This window comes from Anarhichas minor, unplaced genomic scaffold (genome assembly GCF_050575085.1).
Source record: "Anarhichas minor isolate MPS153535 unplaced genomic scaffold, ASM5057508v1 ptg000003l, whole genome shotgun sequence".
NCBI lineage: Eukaryota > Metazoa > Chordata > Actinopteri > Perciformes > Anarhichadidae > Anarhichas > Anarhichas minor.
Genome location: NW_027466449.1, coordinates 12,443,677 through 12,463,128, shown reverse-complemented (window position 1 = coordinate 12,463,128; position 19,452 = coordinate 12,443,677). Strand labels below are relative to the sequence as shown.

General features: G+C 43.4%; 1 protein-coding gene across 2 annotated transcripts; it reads right to left on the bottom strand.

The window, feature by feature from the left end:
• Positions 1-170: 170 nt before the first annotated feature.
• Positions 171-18,438, bottom strand: nfatc2a (nuclear factor of activated T cells 2a). Of its 2 annotated transcripts, none has more exons than XM_076098312.1 (10): positions 17,987-18,438; positions 16,691-17,624; positions 16,384-16,552; positions 14,021-14,223; positions 13,729-13,901; positions 11,937-12,077; positions 9,945-10,000; positions 9,685-9,817; positions 8,770-9,483; positions 171-2,320 (listed from the first exon to the last, which is right to left on the bottom strand). In XM_076098312.1, the coding sequence occupies exons 1-10, from the start codon at positions 18,117-18,119 to the stop codon at positions 2,265-2,267; spliced, it is 2,712 nt and encodes a 903-aa protein (XP_075954427.1). In that variant the 5' UTR covers positions 18,120-18,438; the 3' UTR covers positions 171-2,264. The 2 variants fall into 2 exon arrangements, with proteins under 2 accessions (XP_075954427.1, XP_075954435.1); XM_076098320.1 differs by having other exon boundaries at positions 8,776-9,483; positions 17,987-18,436.
• Positions 18,439-19,452: the final 1,014 nt, after the last annotated feature.

The window sequence follows — 19,452 nt, the reverse complement described above, 5'->3', positions numbered from 1 at the left end:
TAATTTCCCTCTCATAATAGGGAGCATAGAGAGTGAAGAGACACCTCTGAGCTGTCTTTACTGCACAGACTAACAGCACTAACAGACCACATTATGTTCTCGGGTCAGGTTTAATATTCATTCATCCATGAGAGTAACTGCAGAAGAATAATACATCACAACAAAGACAATCAGGATGTATATGGTTATTATTTATTGCTACTCTTAAGGATACAAAAATAGCATGAAACAGAGATTTTTTTTAAGGCGGCACAAAGTCTAGTAGACACAAAAACATCAACAAAGAAAAGAAAATAAGACCGTATTAATAACATTTTCATTACCAATGATTTCTTTAAAGATTGTAAAATAACAAATGCAGAAACAAAAATATAACCGAGACTTAAACATTTTAGGTAATGTATCATAATTCACTTCAGAAAAAGTTTTACATTGTAACAAAACAAATAAGATATGATGATAACTAGAACTTTGTGTAACATATAAACACAAGACATGTAAAAGATAGTCAACAAATTGTTTCTATTTTATCATAAGACGTGGACAATTACACCCTAATATTTACAGAAAAGGGGAAAAAATATTTAATATAGATTACATTCAAGAGATATTAAATGCACTGGCTCAATGAGAAATATTAATAGATCGATCTTAGCTTAACTAATATTACAAAATAAAATCTTATTTTATATCAAATGGGTGCATTTCGAATAAACAAAATCGAGATTCAGTCTTACAGTTTCCCTTAATTGTGTTTTTACCGCTTTACTTCACTTGCAACATTTTTTTCTTTACAATCATAGAAAATGGCACTTTGCACTTTCAATATACTCCAATTCACTCAGTGAAATATGACAAAAATATTGTTTTAAAACATTCCCGTCAAAGCTGTATTAGCACATGAGTTATACACACTGTGTTCCCCTACTGTGCTTACAGTGTGTATGAAATACAATGACATCACATTGCTCTTACTTCAGAAAGCATGAAGTTTCTGCATAGGCAGGCGTCTAGCTTCGAGTATAACGATTGTCATTATGGATAGACTCAAAATTCAACTATACACAAAACAATACACACAGTATAAGCTTTGGAATATTTTGTTTGAGACTGTGGAAGCAGCCACATATGTTATTACAATCAATTTTAAGAGTAATACATATAAAATAGACAAAAACACTGGATTAAAAAAAGCAAGAAGGCAGTCTTGAAATTTTAGGGTACAAAATCTCTTACTTAACTTGCACGAGCCAGACTTCAGATACATTTAAAAATTATTTTCAATGCAAGATTGAAAAAAAAAAAAATCAACTCAAGCAAAGAAAACATTTAAAAAATGTCGACCCATGCCATCGCTGTAGCATGGCAGGCCTCTGTGAAGCCACTTTGGCATTATAACCTGAATATAATGCAATATATATTTTATGAATATAAAATGGTACATTATTCACATGACTCAAATATTATGTAAAAAAGTAATAACATTGACCCCGTTATTGGAAACAGTGCATATTAGGAGGTGTCACAATAGTCCCTTGAATATGGTTAAGGCAGTGTGCGCTTCACTTCAATCAGAAAACGGCACTAAAAATGAGATGATCAGCATGTAAGCTTAGGACAATCTTTTCATGTAAAACTGCATATGAAGTCACACACAGTCAACACATTTTGTGCAAGAAGAATAAAACAAAAAGATGAGAAGCTTTTGGCCACAAGACATATTTGATATAAAATATTTGGGCTGAATCTTTGGAATGAGATCAAGCTATTGACCAACCAATTTACTTGAAATAGAAAATCCACAAATTTAGAACGGCTGCATGTTAAAAAACAGTCATTCACTAGAAAGAGGCAAACAGGTGTGAGTTCATTACCTGAAGAGTATGGCTAATGCTTTATTTCATTTTATCTCTATTCCTCTGTAAAGCTAACTGCATCCAAACTTTAACAGAAAATAAAAATTGTTTCCGTTTGTTGGAAACCTTCTGGGTGTCTGTGGCAGACGTTATGGGTCAAATGCATTCTTCCGTTTGCCAAATGGAACTGTTTATTGCAAGAAAACATCCAAAAGCAAACACAGCAGCCGAGAGCTGATATTTCTTTCGCTATGACTAAAGAAAATGAGGAAGAGAAGGTCTGATTGTTGGTGGATGTGCGTCACCTCCCTGGAAGGTTGAAGACCGTGTCTGTGTGTGTGTGTGTGTGTTTGTATGTCGGAGGGTGCGGATGGGGGTATGTTGTAATTTCCTGCTTGAGTCCGTCCTCTATGTCTGCCCTCTGGCCTGAACGCCCGTCAGATCCTTTCTTATGATCTCATTCACTGTAAAGCAAAGAAGGAGAAGGATGGTGAACAGTGGATTGATTTAAGCAATTTTATAATAACGTTCCAAAACAGCCAACATCAAAAAGTTAAATCGATTATATTACCTTATGGTCTGATTGACATTTCTGTGCAGGGCATTGACGGAGGATGGATAAAGGCTGCATTAATGTTGAGTAACCACTAGAGGTAGAGCTATGCAAGAGCCTATGACTGATAACTCCCTGTTGCTCGGATGATTTAAAGTGTGTGTATCCACATCAACAAAAGAGGACGGTTGAAATGGAAACTTTTGGTGTCATGGTTCCAAAAATAGAATCATGATGTACAGTAGAGGGCATGAAACCTTTGTAATGCATTAAAAATACATTTCTGTTTTTAATAACTGATATCCTTTATATCTGGCAACATGTATTTGAAGCTTTGTTGTGTATGAGCGAATAAAATAACCACTGACATCCGAGTGGTGATGTATAGTGGAAGTGTAACTACCTGTGACTGCTCACCTCTGTTTAAACACAGTCAAAAAAATAAAAATCACACTTTCAACAGGCAGTTCTGCAGGAAGGACTGTAGAGTATGTGAGACATGTCATCTCTGCAGATATGCCACACCGTCTGTGTGTAGCTGTGATGTGTATCTGCGAGCACAGGCCTGGAAGCCTACTGTGTGTCTGTGTGTGTGTGTACACTGGCACTTGGAGACATTATAGGCTGGTGCCACCGCTTCCACCATGCCTCGGGGAACTCATTAGGGTCGATGAGTAATAGAAGTATTTAAATGTGGGCCAAAAAAGCTTTTTGCCTGTAACCAAGCCATCACAGAGCATATTGTGTCCGTGATTTTGTAACCATGGTAGCGGGATTGGGTTATTCAACCAAAGTTAAAAATGTTAAGATCTGAAAATCGGTAAACATTGGCGTACACATTTTGCGATAGTTTTGTTGTGTATTAAGTTACGTATTAAGTATCAGTTACGCTTATTTGTTTTCTTGCCATGAGTTAGATAAAAAGATTGATACCACTCTCTGTAAACTAAATATTAAGCTACAGCCCCCAGCAGATTAGCTTAGTTTAGCATCAAGACTGAAAATGATGGTAAAAGGCTAGCCTCGTTTCTTGTTTGAAAAGAAACAAACAATAACTAATGTATTAATTAGTAAGCTTGAGAAGTTATTGTAGCTGATTTTAGTCAGGCTAGCTGGTTACCCCATTTCCAGTCCTTGAGCGAGGCTAAGTTAAGCGAGGCTAAGTTAAGCTAGGCTAATTAGTTTCTGGATGTAGCCTCATTTTCAATGGACTAATATGAGAGTTGTATCAATCATCTTATCTGTTCTAACTATTGGTAAGGAGGCTAGTAAGTCAAACTGTTAAACTCAATAGGATGAATGAAAGATGAAAACTTTTAAGCTATCAACAGGATTGGCCATTGAAAGAACGTCCAGCTGTTCAACAACACTGAATGTCGCTCCCTTGCACTGCCTTATTTTAGAGATTGAGGGACTTTATTCAGTTGGTTCGCGTTTGCTCTATTTAAAGCCTTGATTGAGAGTCAAAGGGTGCAACTATTAAAACACATGTTAAATGAAAGCAGACACCGTCTCACCCACACAACAGCATCTCTAAGCAGATGAGTGTTACGGGCAGAACAGCTCACCACAAAGCAACTTAAAAGGTGATGGCATATGTTTCTAAAAGACTAGCAGTTAGGAGGTGCAAATAAAAAGCATATGGATCCATTTGGTCCCAGAGATAAAATATTGCTTATAATTGAAATTATGAAGTAGTAACCACAACTGCAGTGTTATGAAATCTAATTAAGCTATGAGACAGATATCCTCTTCTATCCAACAGACCAATCTTTGTCTGTTTCTCTTTCTCCCTGATCATTTGCAGATGTGAAAGAGAAACAACCCATTACAGCAGCTCAACACTGGCCACATTTTATATAGCCAGAGCAAAATCAGAGGGTTGCAGAAACTACAACAGCAGCCAAACTGGGTGCTCTGCTGTCGTCACAACATCAGCGTCCCTGTTTATTTTAGTCTGTAGTAGAATTCCCTCTGACACCTAATGCCTGAAAGAAACTTTCATCTCCCAAACGGTGCCACAGGATTTTTCCGGAGCAATAAAAAAAAAAAGCTCAGAGAAGCAGCAGGAGCGCCGCAGTGGGGCAACATACAGTGGGGCTTTGCTGAATCTAATGAAGGGTTGGCACGGATCGGCTATTTGAGGCTGGCCCGGGGAACACTCAGGCTAGTCTGTTCAATAGGTAAGTGTCTGGCTCCTGAGTTCTGCACCAATGAGCTGCACTGTTTACCAACCGACTGTGAGGAAGGGGGGGAGAAAAGAAAGAAAGAAAGAGAGAGAGAGAGAGAGAGAGAGAGAGAGAGAGAGAGAGAGAGAGAGACCCTGTACAGTAGCTGACTCAGTCACTGCCTGCTGGAATGTTTGTGTCTGCAAGTATTTACATGATACTACAGTGTATGTGTTTGTGTGTAGGGCGCATGCAGTATGTTCATAGCTAACGAGGGATTGTAATGACAGCATGAAGCTGAAAACCAAAGACAGAAAAGAGAAAGTAAAGTTAGCAGACTGACAGCTAACCACCAATCTAGCCACAGATATAGTGCGTACGTGCTCACATTTCAGTGAACAATGCTCACACACTCATATTTAAAAAGAGTTATCGGTTGCGGTTATTGTTGATTCTTTCTACACTGGCTGTGAATAGATCCCTTTCTAATGTGATTCCAATGGAAGAGTCCTCCATCTCTGTGCATAAATGTATTCCAAAGTAAAAATGAAGCTACTATGAGGCTTCAGGAGTCCGAGTCAGGCCCTGTCTACACAAATGCATATATACAGATACTATTTTCCTCTATGTTCTGAAATAAAATTCTGTCCACACGACCTTCGCTTTACAAAATATCTCTGTACACACTGAAACTCCAAACGCTCACCGGGCCAGTAGGTGACGATAAAGGCTACGTCAGCAATTCGTCAAATACCAGAGAAGAAGATTGTGCGCAAGCACAGTAAGCTTATTTGTCTTTCGCGTTTTAACAAACAATAAGCTATAGCTCGTAAACAATAGCTAATTATTTCTTTAAAATACAAATTTGATATTTGGTGCTATGGCGAAAATGAAATTTGACTCATATGCATTTTATCCCTCCAACAAAGATCAACAACACTGTCTATGGAAACAAAGAGGGAATTTGGCACTAAGAAAGCTAATTTTGGAAGATTCCCACTTCATTTGATTCACCCGGACAGCTTCAGATTAGTTTACCAATACATTTTCACCCATGCTAGCAGCATCTCTCTAGGGACGGCGATGTCCTAGTTGGTTGGTTGTTTGGTCAGTCGGTCCATCACTTCAAATATTATTATTCGGTGGATTGCCATGAAATATTGTAAAGACATTCATGGTCCCCCAGATGATGAATTCTAATAACTTTTGTGATCTGTTTTCATACTAGCACTAGGTTAAAAACAATTGTTGTTTTGAGCCTCAACAAGCTCTTGGTTGGATTGTTGTAATATCTAGTACACATATCTATGTTACCTTCAGGATGAATTGTAATAACCGGTCAAAGTTTCCATTTGTCCAATATGTTGTTTATAAAACTAATGCCAATCCCATCAGCCTCAACTGTCGTACTTTCTGTTTAGTGTTTGTTAGCTATTGTAAGCAGGAAATTTAACCTCTGGGGTCCTTTGAAGTTCAGTGTCTCGCTCGCTCAACACTTCAACATGCGGACAGTTGGACAGACGGATCAAACCTTTTACCTCGTGGCAACTGATGAATCTTGCACTTAGTGCACTGTACAGTACACATGGTCATGCGAGTATTGCTTTAGGTTGACACATGAACCTCTGCATGAACAAACGAACTGAAATGACTTGTAAATTTAACAATATAACAGTTTTAGAGCAGTTGTCGTGTGCTCATCACTGCGGTTGTAGCAAAGCTGTGTATTTGATCAAGCCTTTCAAACGGGATGGAAGTGAGCTGAGACTAATGCGTGTCCACCAGGCTGTTGCTGTGTGCTTTATCTCTCCCGTCCCTGATCTCTACCTGCTGGAACAATTTCACCTGCTCCACTGCCTCTGGGCTTTATTCCACACCCACTAAATCTGCCACTCTCAGCCTTTGGAGACTATGCCAGTGGCTCTTTTACCGTTTTCACAAACTATGTGGCACGCAGGGAGACATGCTGGATGTTTCTTGACCTTTGTGGTCCGAAAGGCAAGGCAGGCTCCCACACAGGTCTTCTTTTAGCTGAATAGATTGATATTTGTAGTCATTTATCCATCAACAGACTGTCGTTTGAGCACCAACAAGAGGCATGGGAACTTGTGTGAGGGCTGAAGATACAAGCCCTCTGTGTGGGAGATTATGAGCCAAGTTTGGGCACTAAAATGAAATACCTGACTTTCAGTAAACACTTCACAAAAGTTGACAGTTCAAGCATCTTCAGATGTGACGGTTATCGACCACAACACTGGGACGATACCAGGATGTGGCATCACCCTTTTTAACAAATGACAACAGACTGAAACACGTCTCTATGAGTAATGTTGACAATCTCACTTTGGTGAATACGTGTTTGATGGTCACAACTTAAATGACTAAAACTTTGCAGTCATACACAGAGGGGATTTCTTTCGACTCACTTATTTTCTCACTCCTTGTCTAAAATGTTTCTTTTTGAATATCTGGAAGTTCCCCTTATTTTCATCATTAAATCGTCGATAGGTAGATGCTACAATAATGTGGATGAGTGGACTATCACCTGACGATCCAGCGTTGTGAAAGTAGTTTAAACATTCAGGGATGTGGTATTATAGAAGTGGCAATCATTATATTGTAGTTTAAAAATAATAGAAATCATCTGCGCTTCTCTGGATAAAAGAAGGCAAATAAAACAAACAGCTAATTCTGCAATTAGTTTTGACAAGATTTCCAGAAGATGGTGTGCTATTTAAAATAAAAACTGAAATGAAGCAAAAGGAACCTGGCCTCAGGTTTTGATGATGGGAGGATCAAACAGTTCCACTGTTCCTCTGACTGTGTTAATTCACCAACTCACAGCCCTGTTGCTGTTTACTGTGGAGGGAAACCCTGCAAGTTCCATCCAAAAAAAACACAAATTCCATTGCTGGCCCTTTTTCTTCGTTTCATTTTTTCCATTGACACACACACACACACACACACACACACACACACACACACACACACACACACACACACACACACACACACACACACACACACACACACACACACACACACACACACACACACACACACACACACACACACACACACACACACACACACACACACACACACACACACACACACACACACACACACACACACACACACACACACACACACACACACACACACACACACACACCACACACACACACACACACACACACACACACACCCTTCCCTTTTCCTGCGAACTACCCTCCACCCTCCCGCTATCTTACAGGGATCAGCCTGGATTTCTGGAGGAGAGCAGCTGCAAATAGGAATTTCTTTTGCCAGATTGGCAGAATCCCGCGGTCGGAAAAAAGGCTAATCCTCTGGTGGGTTCCCCCACAGAATCGAGGGGCGTAAGGCCAAGGAGAAGCTCCGTCCAACTATAACAAACAAAGAGGCTTTCCCCAGCTCTCCCAGGCAGCCCGTTCCACTGTTTGACAATGGTTGCCATGGAGGTTGTTTTTCACTTCATAACAGTGTCAACATGTCCAGGCGGCCACCGGAGTGACACTTTTTTCTCCCTCCCTGTCTTTAATGTGAGATAGAGGGGGGGGGGGGGGGGGGGAAAGCTAATTTCCTGATGTGCGGCGCTGCCAGACGAACCCCTGCGACCAGAGGGATGAGCATTATTGAATGGAGCCACGTGACGATGACAACCTCAACCTGCCTTCAGACCTCACCGGGCTGACCCACACTGAAGGTAAAACACAATATAGTTTGGAGAACCTTTTAACTCCAAACTAAAGAAGAGGTTCAACCTCCTGCCTGCAGCTGGATGTGGCCTGACATTAATTCTGTCAGAGGGTAATGGGGTTGACAAGAGTAAGTATAAACACATGACTCATAATCCCTGTTATTTCCACCTTGAGTGGAACAAAACTACACCTCCTGGCAAGGATTGTTTTAACAGTGTGAGCTTTTTCTGTTGGCTTAGTTCAGAGGGATACTATAGCACGTCGTAGATCATACTGTAAATATCCTTGAATTGTTCTTCGGAAAAGTGAAATTTCTTATCATCCATCTCTTTCAACAGACGGAATTGCACATATCCATCACTTGTCCACCTGTTTTTTTTTTTCCCACCTCACACCACTTAGGTGATAAAGACACACTGTGCACACAACAAGCTATCCCACTCACGCAGAGTATAAAAGCATTAACTTACACTCACCATCATCTAGGTAGGCCTGGTCCAAGTTCTCCTCCTTGACCGTCACCCTCCTCTGTCCGTCTGCTGGAGCCTCCATCTGCTCCATGCCAGGCGGAGCCCGGCCTTTCGGCTGCTCCTTCTGCACATAGGGCTGCTGCTGGATAACGGTGGGATAGTGCTGCGGGTGGGTCACCCCTGTCTCAGCCTGGGGGGGTGTGGGTGAGTGGGCGGCGGCTGCCTGTGGGGAGTAGCCATCGCAGTAGATGATCTGCTGGCTGTCGGGCTGCGGAGCAGTGAGAGGTTGAGGGTCACCTCCCCGAAGCAGTTGGTGGTTGGTGGGGGAGAACTGGATGATGGAAGGGTGCTGGCCTGCACCGATGGGACCTGCAGACTGAGCCGGGGAGCCCGTGTGGACCAGGACCGACCGGTGGGAGTCAGGCAGCAACCCTCCAGTCTGCTGATAAAGGCCGGGGCTGCCGCTCAGACTCTTGCCCCCACGGGAGTACACGATGGCCGGGCTCTGCTGTTGGAAATGTGCGTCTTGGCTTGGAAGGCTGGAGCCGAGACGCTGGCAGGAGGCCATGCTGGAGACCAGGCCGTTGTCTGGATGAAGGACGCTGCGCGGGTTATGGTAGTAGGAATGGGGGGATAAGCCCAAGATCTGAGGCACGGTGAAACCCATGTGGTCCGCTTCATATTCATCTATGGGCTCTGTCTTGATGGATGGAGCTGAAAAAACCATAAAGATAGCCGTTAACAGTCTGAAAGAAATTGGTGTTTGCTTTAAAAAAAAAAGAAAAAAAAAAAAAAAAGTTCTACTTCTAAGATTTTCCATATACTAATAAAAATAGTAACCATTATAATGGCTGTACATTTAACTGCCACGCTGTAATAGAGGCATAGCACAAAGAGGCTGAGCAGCATTCTTACATGACAGCGGTACGTAGGAGAAATGCTGAGGCTGGCTGCGCTTCCTCTTGCCATTAATGACGTAGAAGTTCACTTTGACAGAATGGCAGACAGACGAGTCTCGGTAGGACGGCACCTCCACAAACAGCATACTCTGCAAGACAGCGCTCTGTTATGTGCTGAAACTGGTCTTTTTGTTTGAACCAAACTACTAAATCATGACAATTGACTCTTTTAGTGTGATTTACAGGTCGTCATACACAGTTCTAAATAATACATACAGGCTGGCTCTTGTCTTTGTCCACTGTTGCTTCCATTTCCCAGATTTGCTGCCCATCTAGAGGGAAGAAAAGAGAGAAAAGCAAGTCTTAAACAATGTGGTGCTTAGCTCTGCAGTAAAGTAAGTAAGGTTGATTGTTTCAAGATGCTCTAGACGGTGGTAAAATGAAGTCTGTAGCCTGTAAATTTGGAAAATGCCGAATCCCAAGCAATCAAGAAATAGCCTTATTCTGAAGTCTTTGTATTTTCAAAACACTGGTTCACTATATTTCACTCATGTGAATACAGTTATATACATCAGATGTGTAGCCACCATAACGTCTGTCTGGCAACATTTGATTCAAAATTCACGTGGACAGAAAAGGCCTCATTGTGCATATAGATAATATCACTTTCAACACCACTTCCTCTCACACCACCGAGCACGGCTAAAAGTAGAGATGTCCTGCAAGGTTAACCCCGAACACACGCGCAGCCTTCCTTTAATCAGAAAGACAACTGGCTGCGACAGACACACCTTTGAGCACTCGAATGCAGCACTGACAGACACACCGCAGGCTTCTCTGCTTCACGCCTGTCACGATTATGGTCTATGTAATGTTACGCAACACTTCATCAGATTACATTTAAGCGTCTGTTTAGGTGAAAAAGTAGAAAGCCGAATGTGCTTGTAAATGTAAACTCCATATGCCCTAATGATACGACACGTGGTGCAGGGAGTTGTGTTTGACTGTTACTGTGGGTGGGAAACCCTCTGTTAAATTAAAAACACATGGCTTAAATGAGTCAGCAGGAGAAAGGGGGATTCCACACACCTCGCCAACTTTTCTTCCAAACTTTATTTTTATGATCAACTCTCTCCACGTCGAACAAAACGTGAGGACTACTGCTTTCTTGGCGTTTGTATTTGTTTGCGTTTTGTTGCAATTCTACTCTCAGGGATACCCCGACTCTTGTTCTCCCTCTGGGGATCATTGTGTGTGGAGGTGGAAAGGAGGAGCAAAGGAGAGAAACTGGAGAGAGAGCCCGGACAGGCTTGGCTTGGCCGGGGCAGCTTTCCTTCGCTCAACTCTCCCTTGTCCAAGCACGGGAGCCAGGGGAGCTCCAGCCAGAGGCTGCTCTCTCTCATTCGGAGGGATTTCACAGCTGCAATGGTCCAAAACTTTGTGTCATACAGAAACTCTCCAAAACAATGGCAATCCCTATGCGTAAGGTTTCTTTTTCCATCCCTGTCTTACTATCCATTACTGTGGTGTGTCGTAACACAGCGGCAGGGAACCCCGGAGAAGAGAGAAAAGAAAAAAAAAGTAGCCGGGGTCCAACTTTTAGTGGAGGTAGCATGAGCATTTAGAAAGCAAAGCTCTCCGACAGCAGTGGAGCCAGTGAGTCACAAAATCATAAGTATTTTAACATAACTGTCCACCTTAGACAGAACCGAACATCACATCATAAAAAGGATTTAAAAAGAACTGTATTTCACTGCCATGAACGGACATAAAAATAAACCCTTTCCTTCCATCCAGATGCACTAAGTTTCAACCAGACGCATCAAAAAAACATGTGGCATGCCACGTGACACGCAGAACTATTTATCACACAACAAAAGGCCCATCTGCGTAATGAGAAGACATCATGGAAGAAAAGGGCAAAGGGAAGTGAGACTGCAGTGTTATCATTTGAACCATGCAAATAACTGGTGTGGCTCCAGCTAAACAATGATGGTGGGGAAATGTGAACGCTTTGAACGTGTTAGACACGGACATAGATATTTATGAGTCATTGTTATCACTGCGGTGCGACTGTGGCACTTTGTCACGTAATAGTAGAACTAACGGATGCATAACGCAGCAATGTTTTATGGAGTAAGTCATAGGTTTCCGTGCAATGTATGTCTCTAAAAAGCCTGTAAAAAAAATCTTGTTTGAATATAGAATACGACTCTTTCCTACAGGTTGCTTGTGATGCCGGCGATGGTGCGATTTGATGCCACTCACCCTGGGTTTTCTCCAAAAAAATGACCTTGGAATCGGAGCTGAAGTTCTGCCCAGTCAGGATCATCTGCTGGCCGCCCAGAACGGAGCAGCTGTCCATGTCCTGCTTCTCCACCATAGGAAGCTCATGGGCTGAACGCTGGGCTGCCGGGACACACAGAGGGGCGTGTGTGTTACATTTACTGTCCATCTGCTGTCACACACACACACACTCGCATAAGGAGAATGTTTAGTATTTACCAACAGTCGAGCTGAAATGATCGCTGGATTAATTGATTGACAGAAAAATAATTGGCAACTATTTTGATAATCAGTTGCAGTAGTAGTAGTGAGAATCTGCAAAAAATCCTCTCCAGTGTGACGATTAACTGCTTTTCTCTTTTTTAAATTATTGTAAACTGAATATCTTTTGGCTTTAGACTGCAGGTCAGACAAAACAAGACATTTGAAGACGTCGCCTCGGGGCAGTTTCTGTAGAACAAACAATGTATTGATTAATCAAAGAAGCAATGTGCAGATTAATCTATACTGAAAATAATCAGTCACAGCGCTAAACTACAGTGACAAAACATGAAAGCTCTGTACTGGTATCTCACAAGTACACAAGCAACGTATTACCAAGAGGTGGCCGTGTTTAACAATGAAGAGGTGATGCTGAGTCATGCAATAAGCAGCAATGTAAATCTGTCAAATCACAATTCAGGAGAGTGCTGTGCAGTGTGCAATAAATACTACCATGTGATGCATAGAATGTTACATCTTTGTCACAGACATTCAGTCATCACACATAAATAAAATGATGTACAGGGCATCAATTAAGTTTCCGTCTGATAGAGTAGGAGTACAGGGTTTGAATATAGGGTTGTTAATTAAGGAGTTGATGGTAGTAGCGCTTCCTCATGTTGTACCTTATAATCAAGAAATTGCTCAGCCGAAACTCCACACTCACTGAGGCGAGCCGAGGTGTCGACAAACAACGCTGTGACCTTTGAGCAGGTTTGTTCGCCCTACTACGCCCCGAGCGGATGACACCAGCAGGGGCCCTGCCTCCTCAAACACACCATCGCTGACAGGCTGCTTATCAACGGGCCTGACAGATGTGTCGCAGGTGTCATCGTGAGCAACTTTTACACTTGATTGGCTTTCACCGACACTGCGATTGTTCTGAAGTTCATGTTACGACAGACGGGGAAATAACCGTTGTTCTGCCCTTTCTGTGATCGTAAAAGAGATGGGGAAACGACGATTATAAAATGATATTTCATATTCTGCGTCATGATTTTAATGAAGTAAAAAAAAGGAGCATATTGCATGCAGCCCATGTCACACTGATATGATTAATGGTGTGTCTTGACCAGGGTGTTAGTCAAAGCTAGATAAAGGGCCTTCTTGTTTGAGGAGGGGAGTTTTGATTACACCAGAGGGCTCTAATAACACTGTGTACACATGCACTGATGTACCCAAACAGACTTTACTACTGCGCACATACAAACACATACACTGACACATGCAGCGCCCACCTACTGAATGGAAGCCCTGGTTGCATAAAGACATCTTTGTGTGCAGGACTCTGGACTATCAGCCGAGCTCCAAACTCATTTGAATGTGGGTTCCTCTTTCTTTTTTTTTATATTTATTTTGTATAAAGTTTTGTTAAATGAATAAATCAGCAGTTGGATTTCAAAAGGAAGCGTATGTTTCATAATACATAAATCCTTCACCGAATCAAACCATTTTTTCAAGAGAAACAAAATTAAAAATAGTTGGAAAAAAAAGCATATGTGTAGCTGCTTACAGCACTCGATAGGATGCGAGGCCACTTGGAGAGAGACGTGCTGTCCTCCAGGCTGAGGTATGTGCACACGAAACACAAGACGAACGCGGGTGTTTTTCCGACCGACGTCCGTCTCGCCCTTCCGCAGCTCGATGTCGGCGTTCCTGAGCTTCAGGATCCCAGCGCAGTCGATTCTGGGAGAAGGGAGGAATATGTGAGCAAAACTGACAATAGAAAATGCATATTTGATACATGTTTGAGTGGAAAGATGTTAAATAATTAAGAAATCAAATGCACATTATTCAATTCTCACATTGCTCTCATGTTGTTCTTTGGCTCCAGGGGGATCTCGAGGACTTTGGTGCCGTGGATAACCTTCTCGTAGCTGGTGGTTGTAACTGTCTTACCAGTGATGCGGTGGACTTGATAAAAGGCGTGGGGCTTGAGGATGCGCTCATCTGCTGTACCAATGAAGATCTGCAGGCCAAGTGGCTCCTTGCCTCTGTAGCCATGTAACTGCAGACATTTAAAAAAATCATAAAAACAGAGAATCAGCATGACTGAAATCGCTTTAAGCTAGTTTGTTTTCTCCATAGACGCTTGTTCTAACTCTGCCTTTCCAGATGTTGTTTCCCCCCCCCAGAGGTGACTAATCAGTGTGCAAACGCACGAGTCTTCTTTTTGCAGCCTTGAACAGAAACCAGCAGAGAGCTCACATCCTACAGCCTTGTTCTTTCAGAACTAGATGAAGGGTCCTGACCGAAACAGTCATAAACCTCCAGCCCGACTGACACATTTGTGTCAGTTTGGCAAGTATTGAGAATAGGTGAAGCTGTGAACTGGAGATAGATAGATAGACAGAGAGAGAGAGAGAGAGAGAGAGAGAGAGAGAGAGAGAGAGAGAGACAGAGAGACAGAGAGACAGAGAGACAGAGAGAGAGAGAGAGAGAGAGAGAGAGAGAGAGAGAGAGAGAGAGAGAGAGAGAGAGAGAGAGAGATGTTACTTTTAACCTGAAAGTGCCTCCTGTGGAAACCTGCAAAAACCACAAAGCATCAACTTGCATCTAAATGCTGTTTTTGTGTAAACAGTGTAGTGCATAACCTTTATGATAGAATATAACCATGAACTGGTTGCAGAGGGACTGCACAAACACTACAGGTAACGTTTTTTTAAAAAGGACTATTTTAGTCTTAATTCCTGGCAAATAACCAGTTTATTTAAAATCAGACACATTTCCACACCAGAAGGTATTTTTCCTATTTGGACTGTTTCTTCTAATTGTGGTCAGAAAAAAAACGACTTTCGGCATACATACATCAATCACATGTTAGAAATGATTATCTGACTGGATGTTACTGTCAAACTTCACAGCAGCAGCTGCTGCTGAATGTGAGCTGAAGCGATGGGAACATGAACGAGCATGCCGGCTCCATCTAATCCAGGTAGCCGACACACGGGGTGAAACAGAGGAAGCTGACTGCAAACACTCAACGGGCCATGTGAGCAGTCAGGCCAGTTGTCATGGCAGTGGCCGGAGCAGTGAGTCATGACAGAAAGCAGTGTAGGAAAAGTAAAGTGGAGGGTACGAGGCTCAGAGAGAGAGAGAGAGAGAACGAGAGAGAGAGAAGAAGGGAGGAAGGAGGAAAAACAGAGGGAGCAAAGGAGGAGAAGAGGATGGAAAGACGAGGTGAAGGAGTGCAGTTGTGGCTAGCCAGGCCTGACCATCTGATTGGCCTGGCAAACCAGGCAGAACTGACCTCAGGGTGAGGCCTTTGGGGATGGGCAGAATATGGAAAAGAAGCGAGAGAAGCCGTATTTCCAACATGACCCTACTATCAACCAACAAAGAAAACAGCTTTGAAATGTTGCCACAGCAACAAAAAGAAAGGGAAGTTGAACCTATTCTCGGTCTGTACAGCGAGCCACAACTGTGTCACGGCTAATTTCAACACGCTGCGTTTGAATTCCATGTTGTGACTGTAAGAGAAATATTAGCAGACTTTTTTCTTTTTTTTCCCCTGCTCCTACAATTATCTTAACCACAGGCACTATTCATTTTCTTTTACACGTGTCTGGAGAGTGTTTCAACACTTTGAGTCAGCTTCTTAATATACGAGACCCACGCAGTCAACAAACCAGTGTGTAAGAGGAAGTCAGGGACAACATGAACACAGGCCTGTTTGTGTGGTTAAAACCATGGGGGCGAGGGCGCACAACAGCAAACTATTTTAGGCTGGAAGGCAGAAAAAAAGAAGGGGAAAAAAAGCTTGTGTTGCTCACTGACCTGAGTTCAGTTCTGAGGCTTTTCATGAGGCTATGGGGTGTGTCATACGTCTGGGGCTAGGGCATGCTTTAATGATTTGTTTTAGAAAGTGAGAAATAAGAAAAGGTGCTATGAGAGAAGCCAGAGTAACTCACATAGAGTGATTTTCATACAGCTGGCCCTGGGCAATAACACCACCACCACTGAGTGCATAAAGAGTAGGAAATACCATTACACGCTCTCCCATCAGGGCCGCCTCGGGCTCCCAAACTGGAAGGTTACTGTAATTAACTGGACAAACCTGACAGCATGCCTTCATATGGTTGTTCAGCACTTTGCGTTGAAGTGTTAAATGCATTGCCGGGTACTAGTTTCAATGGCTTTGTTCATTTACTCCTGTTTTTGGCCGTACCTGCACAATAGGATGTCCTCCTGTGGGGGCTTTGACGGCACCCCTGCTTCCCTCCGTCTCATAGTGAGCTCTGTGGTGTGGTTTGGGCTGCACCTCAATGTGGAGCTCATACTGGTCTGTGCGTCTGGGCATCGGCCATTCCAGCGGGGGGAGAGAAGCCACAGGGATGCTACAGGACATGAAGAATACAGAAGAGGATACAAATCATGGAAATCATTAAAGTTGTCCTCTTAGAAGATGGAAATGTATCTTTTGTGGATTTTGTGTTAGCCATGAGAAACAAGTTCTGACCATCCTGCTAATTTACCTGCAGATGCTGGAAACCAGCGGCTTGGACCAGATTGGGGGGATAACAAAGTATGGCTCTGCAGCAGGTTTGGACTTTATGTCCTGCTCGCAGGACACCAAGTAGTTCCCTTCTGCGTGGTTCTCTGGGTACAGAGTGTAAACCTGGTTCGACGTCTTGACTATTTTAGTGGGCACCAGGCCTGGCTGCCCGGCGCCAAAACCATTCATGGCATCAGCAAGGCTGCTGTGCGTATAGTGGGCACCTATGTTGTGATCTTCATGGCCGCTGTGAGGGGAGGGACTGCGGGAGCGGTGCCCTGGGACTAAGCCTGGATTCCTGTACATGTCGTAGGTGCGTTTGCCCTGTGGGGAGGTGGAGCGGGAGTCAGGTCTGGAGGAGGGCGAGCGGGTTCCCAGGCAGCCGTCCTCGGCTAGGCTGGTGCGAGGGGAGGTGCCGGGGGAGGTGCGCGGGGAGCCAGTGTGGATGTTCTGTAATCTGGGGCACAGGTCTCCGGTGTTCTGGCCGCTGCCGGGGGACACACAAGGAGACGTCCAGGGGGAGTAACTCTCAGAGTGCCAGCTGGTGGAGGAGTTGCTGCTGGCGGGACTCAGGCACTGAGGCTCACGGTACGACAGGTTTTCATGGCCAGGCACAGCGAGGGTGGGTCTGGGGCTAATGTTCAGGTGGTGGTTCTGCAGAGAGTCCCGACCATGGTTGTAGTGCTCACGGGAGGGGGTGATTTCGATCCGCGGGCTTAGGGCCAGGCCTGCAGGCCGGGTACTGTCCAGATAGTGTCTGGCCTCCTGGTTCTCATATCCTGAGAGAACCTCAGTGTTGTGGTCGTTGTAGGAGGGACTGCAGGACTTGATGCCGTAAGGGGAGGCCTCCTCCAGAGGGAAAGCCTGCTCGGACTCAGGGCTGAGGACTTTGTGAGGCGCAAGGTTGGGGTCATCTGCAGGGGAGGGAAGATGAAATGTCATCACAACAGAGATATTTTCCATGATTTCAAAGAATAACAGCATTTTTTTTTTCAATTCATCACAGACATTAACGTGCACCTCTCTAAATGACACAAATCAAATCATTTTGAAAGACAAAAAAAATATCTTTCAGCTAGAAACAAAAGCCTCTTCATGTTGACATTTTCTCTCACATGGCTACCACATGTCAGACTGCCTGTCAAATTGACTTCCTGATTTTTCTTCTTCATTCACATGAATAAAACTCAAAGGCCGCACATTCACTCTAAGCCTTCAAATAACCGACAAAGTGAGAGGAGTCCACTCAGGTTGCCAAGGAGCCCCCCGGACAAACCTTGATCTCCCGCAGCAAAGTCGCTGCAAGGTGGTTCATATTCAAACAAGTACTCAAACTCCAAATCCTCATCAGGGCAGTTGACTCGACTGAGCTCTTCCTCCAAATCCTTTTCGTCGTAAAAAGAGGTCATCTGTCTGTGTTTTTTCCCCCCAACGACTCCTTCGAGTTCAGGCGAGGCGACGCTGATGTGGATTTTGGGAACCTGCTCAAGTGTCAACTAAATGCATCGGTGAGCCTGCAAGAGACGAAGCGCACAAGTTTCCTGTTTCAGCCCGCAGCAGCTATTTTCAGATGAAGGCGGGTCTATTTTCACAATGAACGCTCGAGTTCATCTCCGTGTCTGATCACTCCTCTATTCCTCGTTGATGCGTCGAAGAAGAAGAAGAGTGGAAAAAAAAAGAAAGAGAAGAAAGTACAGCTTGGATGTGATGAAGTGAGTGCCCCATTCAAACAGATTATCGCGAGTCTTCTGAAGAGACTGTGCAGCCTGGTGCTGCCCCCGGGCGTCTGACACGTGACGGTGACACAGCAGGGTGCTGACTGGGCTCATCACCTGTTCAACAACTGATTTACACAATCCATTTAGACAGGATTCAGGTGTGTGTGTGTGTGTGTGTGTGTGTGACTGCGTGCGTGTCTGTATAGTAGCCTAGATGGATGGTTAGATTCATCATGTTCCCTCAGTGGATTGGATTTTATGAAATTAATCAGCCAATCTGGAAATGCGATCTTTTACGGTTCATAAAAAAAATGCACTCCTGAGGGAATCCCCAGATTTACGCACGACGCAGCGCAGACACTGTTCCTTCCTGTTGTAATAGCACATGCTCAGTCAGCAAAACAAACAGACGCACAGCACCCATGGAAAAAATCTTTTTTTTGGTGGTGTAGTATCCCAACTTGATTCAACTATTGATTATGGGTTATTTTTGGCATTGAAACCAAATTAACAAAGTGGTAAAAAATGTATATCAGCCAGAATAGAGTATTCTAGCAGAAAGTTCTTGGAGGAAATCCACATTTCAATCGTAATGAACCTGGAACCACATTACACAACCAATATACAGTAGTCAAGTAGGCTCAGGTGATTTGAAAATGTGTCTTTAATGTAACTCTAAAGTTCGATAGAATGTCATAACTCATTCAAAACTTGATTTTCTATTAGTACCCAAAGTGGCTCTCCTATTTTGCGCCGATGAAATAAAGTTCAGAGTATTTCATAATTAATTATAACAATTATTCGCTTCTCCATGGCTTCCCAATATCTTAGCGCTTCCCGGTGATGCCGAGGCACGCGCTGCTGTGCGCTGACCAACTCAAGCAGTCTTCCCAAAACGTCAACATTCCAACTATCTGTGAACTATTAGACAGTCAACGGACACATGACATTACAGCTCACATCACCACAGACTTCAACACCCCAGGACTAATACTACTCCATCAATTAAAAATCAAATGGTTTG